The sequence below is a fragment of the Neomonachus schauinslandi genome, chromosome 5, assembly GCF_002201575.2.
Source record: "Neomonachus schauinslandi chromosome 5, ASM220157v2, whole genome shotgun sequence".
In the NCBI taxonomy this organism is placed as follows: Eukaryota; Metazoa; Chordata; class Mammalia; order Carnivora; family Phocidae; genus Neomonachus; species Neomonachus schauinslandi.
In genome coordinates, this window is record NC_058407.1 from 136,881,562 (window position 1) to 136,897,240 (window position 15,679).

Below are 15,679 nucleotides of genomic sequence, written 5' to 3' on the forward strand. Positions count from 1 at the left end.
CTAAGGTGTGTGGCAGCCCTTGTGGGCTTGGCAGGGGGACGTGGAAGGAACATTGTTGGCGGAAAAATGCGCTTTTGGTTACTTTTCATTGTTTCTTTTAAAATGTGGGCAGCCTCAGGCGAGTGGTGGAGGAACAGCTTGCTGGTGGGGAAACTGAGGCGGGAGGTCACGTAGGCATCCCAGCGCCACGTGCCCGAGCTCTTGGGGCCAGTTTTTACATGGACTCCTGGGCATGTGGGCTGCTGCTTCTCTCCTGTGACTTCTGGTTGGCTCCACCTTCTCGGAACCCTCGCGTCCGTCCGAGAGGCTGGCCTTGCGCTGTGTGCCGTGACCGATTGGCCCGGATGCTGCCGTCTCTGACTTCCTCCTTAAAACACCGTCGGGGAACTGTTCCTCACATTGTTCTTGGGGGCACGGCATCTGGCTTGCAGACGTCGTCCGCGGAGGTCTAGGGTCCCAGGGACCGGCCTGCGCTGACCCCACGGTGGCCCCAGGTGCCTGGACCCGCCGGCTCCGAGCTCCATTTCTGGATCGGCTCAGACATGGGAGGGGCTGGGAGTGGACGCTTTGTGCTGAGTGGACACACGTGCGGTCTTTCCAAGGGGCGGAGCTTCTGGGAAGTCCCTGGCAGTTGTAAGGTTCTGAAGGACGGCCGGGTGATCCTGAGAGCATTAGTGGTTAGTCCTGGCATGCTGGCCACGGCCTGGCCACGACCACATGGCCACCCTCCTTCACCATCGTGTGTAACCAGGTAGATGTCAGGGGTTCTGGGGCCAGAAGCTCGTTTTCTGGTGTGAAGTGAGAACTTGGAGCAGCTCATGAATGAACATGGACCCCGTAGGCTCGCGGCTGCGCTGGGGGGCAGGGGGCGATACGTGGCTGGGGGTGATGCGTGGCCGGGGGCAATGCGTGGCCAGGGGCGATGGCACGGCCAGGATGCATGCAGCTGGCTGAGGGTGTGCTCAGGTAGGAGCGAGCCCCCCAGGAGCCCCTGCCACGTGGCCTGCATTTGTGCCCACGCAGAGTGGCTCGTCCTTCCCCAGGAAGAGCAGAGAACCAGCCACTGGCGTTCCAGGCCGTGGCTTCTTCCGCTTTGTGGTCAGTATGTCACTCAGTGCCCTCCATGCAATTTAAAGTGAACTTTGTGAGCATGTTGCCACGAGCCTGGTGGTCGGGGGAGCCAGCAGGCCACAGCAGACCCCGCATGGGCCATGGCCAGGCTGCACTTTGGCCACGGGAGCTGCGTGGACAGTGGGGGCCCAGGGACAGCACGAACCAAGGAGGGCGTGTCTGCGGGGCCCCTGTCCTGCTCGGGAGGAGGAAGCAGCATCCCCACCGTGGGTGAGCAGATGTGGGTGCTGCTGGAACAGCCCCACAGGGCAGTCCACACGTCTATCCATGGCGCTTGTGATTGTGGTGAGGTGGGCTCTGTGTGCCGTGGGGGGGGGTGGGGGTGGCAGCAGACCCGGATCGTAGCCCCGACGCCCCACTCTCTGTGCCCCTCCTATGGCCCTGGGTTCCCCGACCTACCTGCGCTGTCCAGCAAGCCGCGTGTGACGGCCGGCCAGCAATTCTGGGCCTCGCTGAGCAGGCGCCGCAGAGGGCGTTTTGCTTGCGGTCACCTTGCCGGCTGGATCTACGCTCAGACTTGTTTGATCAGAAGCATTTGTGGGAATAGGTTCGTTTTCAGATGAAGTGGATTTCCATATTAAAACAGTTTTAGAGCAGTTTAGAACAGTGGAGACTGCGGGCTTCCCCCCACACCCGGCACCTCTGGCTGACGCCCCATGTTAGCGTGGCACGTTTGTCACAACCCGTACGTGAGATTTCAGGGATTTCCTCGTTTTCCTGCCACAGACGGTGTCTGGGGCAGCACGTGATGTTTCAGTGTCCTGCCTCCTCCCTCCTCTGGCCACCACGGGGTTTTCTAGGACATCCCGTGATAGAGATTTGACTGGGGTCGTGGGTCTGGGGAGGGAGACCCCGGGGGCGAATGCCGTTCTGGCGACGTCCTGTCAGGGATGGGGCTTCAGGGATACGGGACGGTCATCGATCTTGACCCCTGCAAGGCTAAGGTCACACGTGACTGATTTCCCCAGCAGGCGGGCTGCGAAGTGTCTACCCGGCCGACGGTTTGTGCGCGGGAAGCCACGTGCAGGTGTCTGTGGCCGTGCTGGCTAGCGTGCCCTCAGTAAGTGGGCGCACACAGCACCGCTGCCCCACTGGGGCCACCCAGAGCCTGGCCAGCTTGCCTGCACACTTCCTCCTGGGGGAGGCCAGCGTGGAAGGGATGCGCACCATGTGGCCGCAGTCATGTGATGGCGCGGGAAGGGCATGCCCGTGCCACCGCACACAGATGAACGTGCTCCACGGCATGAAGAGTGCGTGGTCCCCAGAAGCGCGCAGCTGCTTGGATGGCCGCGCTAGCCCTCCGTCACGTCATGGCGCACAGCCTTTACCGCGGACAGCTGACGTCACCCCGAAACAGCAGTGACCCAGACCTCGCCCCTCTCCCAGACGGCACTCCCTGCCAGTTCCGTCCAACCCGCTGGTGTCCCTTCGGCGGGGGTGGTTAGAGCACCGTGCACAGGGCCTAACCTCTCTCCACCTGGCCTCTGGAGGAGTCTGCACTGGGACGCGGTCCCCGCTCCGCCTCGCCCGGCGCCCCCACACGTAAGGTCCTAGACTGTGCCTGCAGGGCCGGCGCAGGCAGAAATCTGTTCTTTGTAAACTGAGGAATGCAGGACCCACGAAGGTAACACTCGGAATCACGGTTTTCCTGATGAGGTCGGAAAGGCAGAACGTGAGGGAGTCTGTCAGCGGCTGTATGAATACTCAGAGCGTCGGGACGGGTCTGGGACGGGACAGTGACGTAACTGAGGCGCGGAAGCTGGGACACAGGCACGGGCCAGGGCTGTGGCTGTGTGGTCACGTTGCGGGGCCCCTGGGGGTGCAGGCGTGGACCCCTTGCTTCTCCATCACCATCGATCCAGGGGCTATGGGCACCGTTCACAACACGTTGTGAGGAGTCCCAGGTTAAGCAGGAATTCAGAGGAGAGGCTGAGAATACTCTCAGTGGGAGAATGTGTGGGACCTTCTGGGTGGGAGATGGTCAGAAGCGAGGGTGAAGGCTCACCAAGGTCGTGGCTGGGAATGGGGGTCAGGGAGAGCGTGGCGGGGTACGTTGCCCACATTGGAGGTCTACGCTCACCCTTGAGGATTGCTTCCATCCGGAAAGTCGATTTATTTCTAACTGCTGCCTGGCTGTTCAATGGACCGTCTCGTGTCTGGTGCCGCTCAGAGCCGATGTGTGAATAGCCATGTAGGTGTCCCTGCGGCATCCACTCGGAGCCGAGCTCTGGGCAAGAGAGCCTCCCGCGGAACCCGGGCCAGAGGCTCTGTGTTGTGTGAGGACAGGCAGGTCAGGTTCGGAGCCTCAGGTCCCTGTGAGGTGCGTTAGCAACACCGACCTTGTGGGGCGAGAGCCCTGACATGGGCGTCACCCCCAAGCTCAGTGGGTGGTTAACCGTTAGAGCATCCACATTCTGTGCATTTGTTCAGCATGCACTGAGTATCCACTATGGGAAAACAGTGGTGAGTAAGATTCCCACTCTTAACCTCTCTGGGCTTTGGTTTTTTAGCTGTTAGCAGTGTTCTCGGCACCAAGTTGTAGGGCAGACGAAGTAACGCCTTTGAAAGGCTTTTGAAACTGGCAACACACAGATTTGGTGGTGACTTTTATCACCAATGTAGCCTTTACTGTATTAAAATTTGGTAACACACCAGCGGTTTGTTTTTGTTTTTGTTTTTGTTTTTGTTTTCAGTTAATGTATTTCCTTTATTTGGTGTTCTTTTCCTTGGCAAATGACTAAAAACAGAAAACTGATCGGGCCCTTGAGGGGAAAATTTTATGTCCCAGAGCCTGAGCGCATAGAGTTTGGGGTCAGCTGGCCAGGGTTGGAACCCTTGGTCCCCCACCAGCTAGATCTGCAACCATCCTCCTTGAACCCCGGAGAGATCTCCCCCATAAAGTACGAGCACTCTCAGGTACCATCTGGATTGCTGTAAGGATCAAAGGAAACTGCATACAGCAGGTGCTCACCAGATGCAGTGCCTGTTTTGTGTGTAGGATCCATCAGGGAAGGAAGGCGGTGGAGTCCAGGGCCCCCTGCTGGTGCCTGTAAGGTGCTCATGCTCAGGTGTGTTTTGATCTCAAGTCCCCAGCTGTCTAAAGTAATCTCACACAATTAGGATCTAGTTAAAGATAATGGGGTTTGGATGACTTTTCCTAACTCCAGCTGCTGTAACAAATCCAGGATTTTAATGGCTGACTTCAAACTCCTGTGGAATTCTTGGCCAGCAGGTGGCCTTAGGCATGCCTGTGGGACCAGGTGCTGGTGGCCCAGGGTCCACCTTCCACCTTCGTGGTGGGCTCTGCACTCAGGCAGCGTGGGGAGGGACGGGCTGGAGCCAGCAGCTCACCCATCACGGCATCACCACTTGACTGATGAAACCAACCAGTCTCACAGCCACGCCCGGCACACGCCGGCACATGCCTGATTTTGTGGAAGAAGCTGGGACCGCAGTCCAGCTGTGCAGGAAGGAGTAAGACCAGGCTTGGGACTGGCCCATCACCAGGTCACGGGAGGATCTGAGGGCTCTGTGGATGGTTCCACAGAATCCAAAGACCACGAAGGCTCTGCGTGTTTCTCTGTGGCGGTCCATGGGGCTGGGTGAGGAGACAAGGTTCGTTTCCTTTCTGAGGAGTCCATGTTTGTGTGCCAGAGATCACCCGGCTGCGTCCTGTGCCAGCGCCGTGGACCTCCTCTTGGTCCTGTGAGGCCGCCGTCCCTTTCTCAGGAAGGGGAGAACCGAGCTCTTGGTGACGAATCGGAAGTAGGACCGTGAGTTTTCATGGCTACCACTCGTGGTCCACAACTGCTTTTCCTTTCCTGTGTCTCTCTCCTGTTTCTCGCCTTCTGCTTCTCTCATTTGTGGACATTTTAAACACGCTTACATGTAGCTCCTGTTGATAGGCACGTTCCTCTTCGCCACTTGTATTCTTTCCCTGGTTCTCACCACTGAGAATTTTATAATGATCCGTTCGTGTTTGTGTCACTTTCCCTTCAAAAACACAGGTAATTATAATTAGAATTGGACACTGGAGATAAGAAAGGTCCCGCTATGGAGAGATGTGGACGGTGGTGTTCATGTCACAAGTTGTCCGGGCTTGAGTACAACTGTGTTCTTGAGGTTTTTTGAATTTACTTCTTCACATAATGCCTTCAGAAGCGTGTTTTTCAATATTTTATTTATTTTAGAGAGAGTGAGCAGGGGGAGGGGCAGAGGGAGAGGAGAGAGAATCCGCTGAGCAGTGGGGAGACTGACGCAGGGCTTGATCCTAGGACCCTCAGATCAGGACCTGAGCTGAAATCAAGAGTTAGAGGCTCAACTGACAGAGCCACCCAGGTGCCCCAGAAGTGTATATTTAAATGTGCGTGTGTGGTTCTGCCACGGGCTTGGTGAGCTGGGGCCTGACCCGGCTGGCCTCCCACTCTCGCTGTTGGGGTGTAGAGCGCATGTGGGAAGTGCATGGGGCACGTGCGTGGGGCACGCGCATGGAGCGTGCATGGGGCACGTGTGTGGAGCTTGCGTGGGGAGTGTGTGGAGCGCAAGTGGGGCGCCTGCATGGAGCGTGCGTGGGGTGCGCATTGCGCGTGCGTGGGGCACGTGCATGGAGCATGTGTGGGGCGCGCGTGGGGGTGTGTGCAGCAGCCAATCAGGTTTCGAGAGTGTTTCTCTTCCGTGTCTCAGCGCACCACGTTCCCCCAGGGCTCTGTGGTTTATACAGTAATTATTAGAGGACTGGGTTAATGAGATATTCCAAAGTGTAAATTAAAATTCTCAGTTTTCTCCCCTTTCCTCCTGAAGTTACTGGCTTCTACTGCAGCCAAAGTGTCAGCCCTCCTGGTTTTTCTATGACACTGAGTTTGTAATTTGTTTCATTAGAGGGTTTTTAAAAATGGTGACTGTACTTCATTAGCTGTCTTTGCCTATAAAGTGCCAAGAAGTTGATAAATAGGCATTATCCAAAGAGAACCACTTTTTAAAAGGCTTCAGTTTAGCTGCATAAACACAGACGTGCACATACATGCACACAGAGATGTGTATACACACATGCACACGTAGACACAGACACATGCACACACATGCAGACATACATGTGTATACACACGTGTGAACAGAGATGCACAGAGACATACCCAGACACATGCCTACATACATACATGCAGAGACATGCACACAGACCTCCACACAGGCACAGATGCATGCATACAGAGGTAGACACATGCACATATAGACATGCACACACACATACACACAGACATGCACAGATGCATACATATATGCACACACAGACACACATGCCCCCACATGTATACAGTCACGCACACACAGATACAGACAGAATTGCGTGCATACACACATACTGTTTTTTCTTCCCAGGATTTTAAATGTTTAATTTGAGTAGCAAACTTTATACGAGAGACAGGGGCAGGAAAACAGTTCTGCCGTGGTTTCTTCGAGCCTCACTGAGCCTGTCTACTTTTCGTAAATCTTACACACTCAGTTACACTCGTTTAGACTAAAATCCTGCATTCGGGGGATACAGAGGGTTAGAGTACTGGCTGGTATTCATCCACGATCGTGTTCCGGCGAGTTGGGACTGAGTGTTTCACGAGTTTGTCCAGATGTGTCTCCTGAGGGGCTGCGTGTGGGAGTGCGCTGGACTGCGCACCGTGGTGGCGCCATATTAATGACAGTCCTCACCCAGCTGTGCCCCCCGCACACGAACGGCCTTAGCTGCCACGCACCCCTGCCCCGTTAACCTCCATTCCATCTCCTCGGGCCGACACTCGATGCTGTAGATGCCTGTGGTGCTCTGCTGTAGCTCTCTCCCTTTTCTTTGAAAAAGAGAACCGCTCGCCAATCCTTCTTACTCCTTACAGTGGTATTTTGTTGAGGTATAGTGGACATACAATATCCTATTAGTTTTGGGTGTATTTGATATTTTTGTACATTATGGAATGATCCTCATGATAGAGTGCATATTTAGTATACTTACGGTTGTCACGATACACAGCAAGAAGGGAAAGCTTGATGCATTTTTTTCTGGGCTGGGGCTGTGCAGCGAGAGGTGAGGTTAATAGATCGAGAAGCTGGCGGCCTCACCCCGATTGTGGCCGGCTCGCGTGTGGCCGCGCAGGACAGAGGCAGCCCCATCTCCTCTGTGGCGTGTCCCCAGCTCGTGTGTTTGTGGCTACAGAGTGTTCCAAAGGGGTTGGAGCTATTGAGGAGTGTTACTAATCCCTTTTTTGTTTATTGGGTGTTGCCTTTAACAGTTTGGAATTGTAATCGCTCCTCAGAGCCCCCGGTAGCCACGACAGACAAGGGTGCTCTCCGTGTAGCTGGATCCCTTCCTCCTCCGGGGCGGGCCCGCTCCTGAGCAGCGAGCAGGTGCTGCAACAGAGGCTCGGATGCATGTCCTGTGAGTGCCTGGCCTCCTGCGGCAGGAGTAGGACCCCGTTCACCTGCAGGGTCTGCTAAGTCACGTCCTCAGATGTTTGAATGAATGAAGTCATTAAACCCAGCACCACTCATTCACACGAGCTCTGAAAGGGGCTCTGAGTGTCAAGAAACAGAAATGTAAAGAGCTTCCCTTGGGGTGCTGTTTGGGATGCTGAGGGTTCGCCATGTAAGGAAAAGGACAATGCAAGCCTCAGGTGTGATGTCTCAGGAATTTTGGTTTGTTTCCTCTTTTTAATATGAAGCTGAAAAGAACCAGGTTAGCTGTCACGTCTTATTACTCAGTCTTTATGTTATGCTTCCTTTAAAAAAAAAAAGGAAGATACACTGAGTTATTTAGTTGCCGAGTAAGATAACACAAAATACCAGGAAAAAGTCTCATTATTCATAATTTAGGTCACTGAGTTTTCAGGGTATTTTCCTCCGAATTGGCATCCTGTGGCTTTAGGATCCTGTTTTTATTCATCTTTTACTGACTTGATTCTCACGTGGATGCTGGCAATGAAATCCTCACAGTTTGGTGCTGAACCACACACTGTATTTTCACCCCAAAACTTCAAAACTCCACCCCATAACAGCAGGTCGCAGTGTGTTTGGGAGGGCTCGCCCTCGCCCTTCTGCGTGAAGGGATCAGGAAGCAGCTCTGACCTGGGGTGTGGGAGCAAACACCCTCCTCCTTGTGGTGGCTGTCCTCCTGTGTCTGTTGGAGTGTGGTCTGTATCTTCTGCAGAGCTTTTGAACAGATTTCTGCCCAGCAGTGATTTGATAATGACTTACATGCATCATGGAGCCTGGGGGATAAATATTCTCTGTTGTTCGCTCTTACTCTGGTCAGGCAGGCACTGGGGGTGGAGGCTGAGGTGTGGGGTCTGCATGCTTCCAGAAGACAAAGGGGGAGGTCTTCCTATGCAATGGTCTCTTCATTCACAAAGATAAACCGGTTTTATCTGTTACCCAATAATAGAAAGGAGTTGACTTTCTCAGTTAAGCGCGATCAGGAAACCAGAGTGTAATTCTCAGGTGAAAGAATCACTGTGGGAATGTGCCTTTTGACTTGGCTTTGAAGTCAGAGACGCAGAAGTTTAGGCTGAGTCCCTGGGTCCAGATGGAAAGCCATTATGGGCTGCAGAGTTTATCAGGTGTGTAGAGAGTCTTTATGAAAACCTTAGGGGGAGAACAAGGCAGGAATATTCTTCTTGAAAGGAATTAAAAAGTGTTAGCAGTGCAACCTAATTTTCTGTGAAAGGTCCATCAAAATGTAGGTCCCTTTCCAGTTGAACAGGAAGTTAAGAGCTGGAGAAATACTTGTGAATGTTGTTGAAATTGTTTTCTCTTTCCTTGTGCACAAACCATGGGCTCTGCAGGTGCCCAGCTGGGTGCTGTCTGGGGTAGGCAGGTGGTGCTCTGAGTGGGGGACCCCTCCTGGTTTTCTGCCAGCTTGGAAACCCCATGCCTTATAGCACAGGATGCCACATCTACTCTTCTTGATAGGATTTTGTCTTGTTTTTAAAATTAACATCTAGGGAAGGGAAAACTGACTCTCTTTTTGGTGTCCAGATCTGTGAGTTTTCTTTTGCTTACTGGCAAGCTGCTTATCCACACCATGGAAGGGTCTGTTCAAGCCTTTGCCAGGTTCTTCATGGGGATGCTGTCTGTCCTTTGTTAGAGGTATGGTTTGAAAACACTTTCTCCTGGTCACTAGCTTAGTTTTTATTCTGTTAGGAGTGCCTTTTTCAGAACAAATTTCTAAATTTTAAAAAAGTCCACTTTTTTTTAATGCTTCTATTCTTTGCTAACCCAAACTCATGACGATTTTCCCATGTTCTCTTCTAAAATTTTAGTTTTGTTTTACATTTAGATCTAATACCCATTTTGAGTTAATTTTTATAGAAGCTGTGAGGGTTAGCTTGAGATTCTTTTTTTTTTTTTTTTGCATATAGATGTCCATTTATTCCAGCACCATGATGAAAAGACTCTCCTTTCTCTATTTAATTCATTTTGCACCTTTGTCAAAAAGCAATTAGTCATATTTGTGTCTATTTGTAGGTTTGTTTGCCAATACCACATTGTTTCGATTATTGTTAACTTTGTGATAAATCTTAAATCAGGTAGTATGAATTCTCCAACTTTATTCTCTATCAATTTTTTGCTATTGTAGTTCTTATGACTTTTCATATAACTTGTAGAATTAGCTTGTGTATATCTAAAAAAAAATTCTGCTAGGATTTTAATTTGATCACGTTCAATCGATCCATTAATTTGGAGAGTATTGACATCTTTATTATGCTGAGTTTTCCATTCCATGGACACGGTGTGTGTCTCAATCTGTATGGATCTTTTTTTATTTCTTTCTTCCCCATTTTGTACTTCTCAGCATACAGATTCTCCACGATCCCACAGATCCCATACACATTTTGCATGTTTTGTTATATTTATAGCTAAATACTTCTTGTTTATGTAGCTACTGTGAATGATATGTAAATGTAAAACGTTTTTAAAATTTTAGTCCCAAATATTTGTTGCTAGTATATAGTAATAGGATCTGATTTTGTATGTTGTGACCTTGCTAAAGTCAGTTAATAAATCTAGGGGTTAATTTTGTAGATTCCTTGGGATTTTCTATGTAGGCTTTTGATTTGACTGATTTTTCTTTTTTTCTGTTTTTGATTTCTGGCTTTCCTTATTTCTTTGCTTTCACTTGTTTGGGGTTTATTTATATATATATTTTTCTATTTTCTTAAGGTCGAAGCTTAGATTAATGACTTGAGACCTTTCTTTTCAGATAGAAACCTTTAATGCGGAAAGTGTGCAACTAATCACTATTTTGGCTATATTCCACACATTTTGGTTTTCATTTTTGTTCAGTTGGAAATACTTTTTACTGTCTCTTGAAAGTTCATGGTAGGTTTGTGCAGTTCATCCAAATCTCATTTTAGCTCATTTAGCAATCAAGATTCATGCAGGCTTCGTTCCAAATTTTCCCTCCTAATAATCTCACCTTCTGTGCGGTGACCAGTCGTTAGCAGTGGTGGAGCTTGACAAACAGGTGGCTGATGCATGGCATGTGGATGATGGAGAAGTTGTTACCATGGGAGAATTTGGATTCAAGTGCCATGAGGACAAGGGTTTTATGTTTTGGGTTTTTTTTAAATTTTTTTATTTATTTATTTGAGAGAGAGAGAGAGAAACAGCATGAGAGGGGATAGGGTCAGAGGGAGAAGCAGACTTCCCGCTGAGCAGGGAGCCCGATGTGGGACTCGATCCCAGGACTCCGGGATCATGACCCGAGCCGAAGGCAGTCGCTTAACCAACTGAGCCACCCAGGCGCCAGGTTTTATGTTTTGTATTCTGCTGTTGCCAGGTCCGGAGAACACTGCCTGGCATGTAGCAGGTGTGGAAGGGAAGTATAATTTCACTTTTGTACTTTTCCACCCTGGCCCTTGGCTTCTCTGAGCTGCTTTGCTTTGCAAGCTAACCTGCAACATGACCCCGTGTGCAAGCCAGTTTTGTAGTTTGATTTAGACTTTGGTTACTGCTTATTTTTTCTTATTTTATATGAAGTGGGTTTTTTTTTCTTTCTTTGTGCTCCTCTTTCCTCTAGGATTGGGATATACGGTGCCAACATATGTTACTTTGTAAAGATTAAAAAATTAACTTTAAACACCTGTGTACTCAAATATCCAGCAGAGGTTTCTTGATTCCAACAGCCTCAGTGAATAACATGTATTTTTAATAATTGCCACATATTATGTGCCGGGACTATCCAGATGTATCCAGATGTTTTATTCCCAACAGCTCGGTATTTTTGGCTTTGCTTGCAAATGAGTTTGCACACAGGAAGCCTCAGCATGTTTGCTGCAGGAACTCCTGCAGCTCATTGGTCTCACAAAGAGAAATAATGACTGTATAAAATTACCTGAAATAACTAGCCTATCACACGTCTACACGTCTTCCAGTATATCTGCCCTCCTTTCTCCTCCCCATCCCCCAGATCCTTCAAATTAACGGCAGTTGTTTTTAGAACTGAGCCATTATTTTAGAAAGCAGGATTAAAATAAATAAATGTTTGTATGTATGTATGTGTGTATATGTATATATGTATGTGTATACATGTATGTATATGTATTTATAATTTGAAAATAAAATTATTTAAAAATCTTTGCACATTCTGTATCTTGACACCAACAAGAGGGAGGTCATATTCAGCCATTCTCACTCTTTCTAACACAAACTCCATCTCTAGTTTTGTTTCCCATTACTTGGCCAGATGGGGCAATTTAAGAATGTCATTGAAATCATTAACTTAGTCACTACTTTGTTTTCACTTTTTGTTTGTTTGTTTAAAGATTTATTTATTTTGGGGAGAGAGAGAGAGCACGTGCACACGCACAGCGGGGAGGGGCAGAGGGAGAGGATCTCAGGCCGACTCCAAGCTGAGCAGGGAGCCCAACACAGGGCTTGATCTTACGACCTGAGATCATGACCTGAGCTGAAACCAAGAGTTGGATGCTTAACCAGCCGAGCCACCCAGATGCCCCTATTTTGACCTTTAAAAAAGTTTCAAAGTGAAAATAGAACTGTTATTTACCTAATCTTTCATTAAGCAAACATTTAGTGGTGGGGCTGTTTTCTTTACTGCCCTCTACCGATTGCCTGGCCCATCGTAGGTGTTAATAAATATTTGCTGGATGAAGGAATGAATGGGAATAAAACTCCGGACCCTTTACATGGTGTTCCAAAGTTCTGAGGTCGAGATTGGGTGCAGGTGAGAGCCACAGGTGGGGCGGGGGGGGGTCCTTGCTGAGCAGTAGCATGGCTCCAGTCAGATTCTGGGTCTCCTGAAGGTCAAGGTGACTCTGTGCTGTGTTGTACCTCATCCAAATGTGGAGGGCAGTGTGGCTCCTCGCTTCAAGGAGGAGGAGCGGCGGGCTTGCATCACCATGCCTGACCATCTGGAGAAGTGGCCGGGCACGTGGCCGGTTTGCTTTGCTCAGAGTTGCCTGCAGAGATGCACTTTGCCATCTCCTGAGGCTCAGAGACACCAAGCATTTCCCTCCAGCTGATGTATCTCATGTTACGACCAAGAACCATTTCTTGGATGCAACAGTTTGTATATGTCTTCCCTCATTCCCTGCCCTTAGTGAGACAAGACGTGGCCACGGACCCAAAAGAGTGGTAGCAACGAGACCACGTTGCCACAGACAGAAGGGTCCCAGGTCCACCTGCTTCCACTCCCTGAGCAGGTGGGTGCGTGCACAGACGTCACAGTCTCTTTCTGCATGAAGAAGAGCTCAGCACAGAGCCAGCTAACACGCCTTCAGCAGCCGGGCCAGAGGGAGAGTGCCTTCCAGGGTGCTCCCTATACCTTATAAAGCCATCAGCTTAGAGGGATGTTAGGAAGGTTCCTGACAGCCGTGAAATTCCAAACATGGGAATGATTGCTTTGTTATACAAAGCATTCGTTCCAGCTTCAAAAGAAGAAATAGTCCTGACACCAGGAATGGAAAGCATCCTGCTAAGCTGGTCGGTTTACCCTGAATGATCCCAGCATGGAGGTAGCTCGTGGCACGCGGTCCACTCTGGGGCACGTCCGGTCACGTGGAGATCCCATGGCTGTCCGCGCTTTCCCATCTCGGTCAGGCATCACAGGGCGGGTGGCTCTGCACAGATCCCTGGGGGGCCCGAGTTTCTGGAGTGAGGCCAGGTTGGACAGATGGGGGCCCTGCAGTGTCCACTTCAGTCTGGCATTTGCTTGACCTTCCCTTTTCTAGGACTTGGGGTTTGCTTGGAAGTCTGGGCTACGGTATGAGTAAGAGGATGCTTCCTTTGGGGAAGAGGAGAAGAATGATCTCCGTGTTACTCTGCTGTGTATTGGTGGTTTTGCTTTACTTGGGTTTTCATTTTAAATTTAAGACTTGTCTGCAAATCTTTTCTCTTTGTAACAGAACACATGACTTTAATTTCTCCTGCTGAATTTTAAGTCTTAAAGCGCTTCTTTAAGGATAATAATTTAAATACTCTTGATAAAATGGAAAGTATTTCAAAAGATCACTTTTGTTTTCTCCTCACTGAGGAGAGATGATTTCTGCACTTTTCTGTCCTGTGTCCTTACTCCTGAAATGAAAGGGTGTTAGGTGGACAGGTGTCTCGAGCTCAGAAGCATGGAAATACACCATTTGGGTTGTACATGGTGAATACTCAAGCACAGGGTCCTGTGGTTGGTGTCCCTGGACTAACATGGTCTTTCGCTTCTGCAGTGAGCGAGCATTCACCAACCTGCTGTCAGCTGTGGGACAGTCCTTGGGGCACCACAGATGTTAAATAAACTCTTGCTTAGACACGTGACAGGGAAGATGGCTCCTCTCGCAGACAGCCTTGTGCCTCAGATTTACAGTTTTACCCTGAAGGCTGTGTGCTCGTTGCAGATCCAGGGTGAGGAAGAGAAGGGGGCGCCCATCAATCCTTCAGCCTGAACTGATGGAAGATGATGGAGAAGCTGTGTTGTCATGGTGACATCGTGGTGTTGAATGTAGGTCAGCCTGGGGTGGAGCCCCGGGAGTGGTCCAGGAGGGCAAGTTGTGTGTAAAGCCAGCCCCTTGGGTCCATCCTGTGTGTCCCTTCACCCTTTTTCCTTCTGCCCATCCGTCTTTCTTCCATGTATCAATCATCGATCTACTCTTTCTCAACCTACCTGCACAGAAATCGTCACTGGATGCTTCAGAACCAGAGCCAAATGGAAGAGCCCCCAGCTAGAAAGTCTGCTTATATAAATTTGCAGAGAGAGGTCGTTACCGCTAATCCATGGGACTGCTGTCTACCAGATGCTCAAGTAGTTGCAGAGTTACAGATAACGGACTTTCTCCACGGAAGAGAAAAGTAGCAAGGGCATTTTCAGCCCTGATGCTTGGGGTGCCCGAATGACCCTGGCCCCTTGCCACAGGCACTGGCTCCTCTGGGGGAGCACGCGCACCAGCTGTGTCCCAGACACGTTAATAATGGGGTCATGGAGGGTCCTCTCCAGTGACCCTCTGTCCTGTGGATGCACGCAGACTGCGTCCAGCTGGTTACTGGAGTCGCTGTGACATCCGTGCACAGTGCAGCTTGTAAACCAGCGGGACCGGGGCTCGGCTCTGCAGGACGCTGGCCCGTGAAGGCTTCATGCCCTGGGTTTGAGGATAAGCTGCTCGAATATGTGACAGAGACCGTAAGCAGCCATCCAGGCCGCGTGAGGAAAGCCCAGCCACGGCTGGAGCCAAGGCTGGGAGGGCTCTGACGCGGGGGGCGTGTCCTGGGCAGGTGGCAGGGTCACCGACCACATCCACACCTGCGGGGTGCAAGGTTCCAGGTGTGGTTTCGATGGGAAGTCGTTTGAGATTTGGTCAGAGTGTGTTTTCTTCGTAGATCTGGGGCCCTGGGCGAGAAACATGAGCACGATAGGTGTCTGTTTCTTACCTGTGAAACCAGTTGTTACAAGGACTAAAGGTATTCAGGGTCGTGGGACAGTGGCTGGGAAGCTTGTGTGGGCACTGCGGTCCAGGTTGTGGTGCACATGAAGGAGCACAGCTACGTGCCCGGCAAGCCTCCTTTGCAAAAACAGTCCGCAAGCTGCATTTGTAGTTGGCAACCCCTGATTTAGATGAAGTTACCGAATAAAAAGTGTCTGTCTTTCCACACTTAAGGGTTTTAAGAGCTGTTAGCAACCTGGGGTCTCTGAGAGTGGTATCTGGAAATCCCCTGTGAGCCGGTTGCTTCTGAGCATGGTTTCATAGTGGGGCCAACATGACTCGCCCGCTCGGAAGCAGGGACTCCTCCCGCTGCCAAGCCCTTTCTGCGCGGGGCTGGGGACTTCGCAGGGCCGGGAACTTGCGCAGGGCCGGGAACTGTGTGGATGTGCCTTTGCGGGACTGACACTGACCTCTTCCAATTCCATGGACAGTCCTGGTTTCACCAGGAAAAGGCTTGTTTTCCTGAGGCCTAAGGTCTTAATAATTGGAGCTTCCCGAGTAAGACAGTAAAAACTGATATTCCTTTGAGGTTGTCCTATGCCGAAAATTAAGTGAGGACCTCCTCCCCCAATACTTACATGTTCTTC

General features: G+C 50.3%; 1 protein-coding gene across 1 annotated transcript in view; it reads left to right on the forward strand.

Annotated features, from left to right (window-relative positions):
* The first annotated feature begins 1,211 nt into the window (after positions 1–1,211).
* The window catches only part of DIP2C (disco interacting protein 2 homolog C), a 209,875-nt gene continuing 195,407 nt past the window's right edge, over positions 1,212–15,679 (forward strand). Inside the window, exon 1 of the mRNA XM_021690907.1 lies at positions 1,212–1,341. Within this exon, the coding sequence (XP_021546582.1) occupies positions 1,212–1,341 (130 nt within the window). The remainder of the gene's footprint in view (positions 1,342–15,679) is intronic.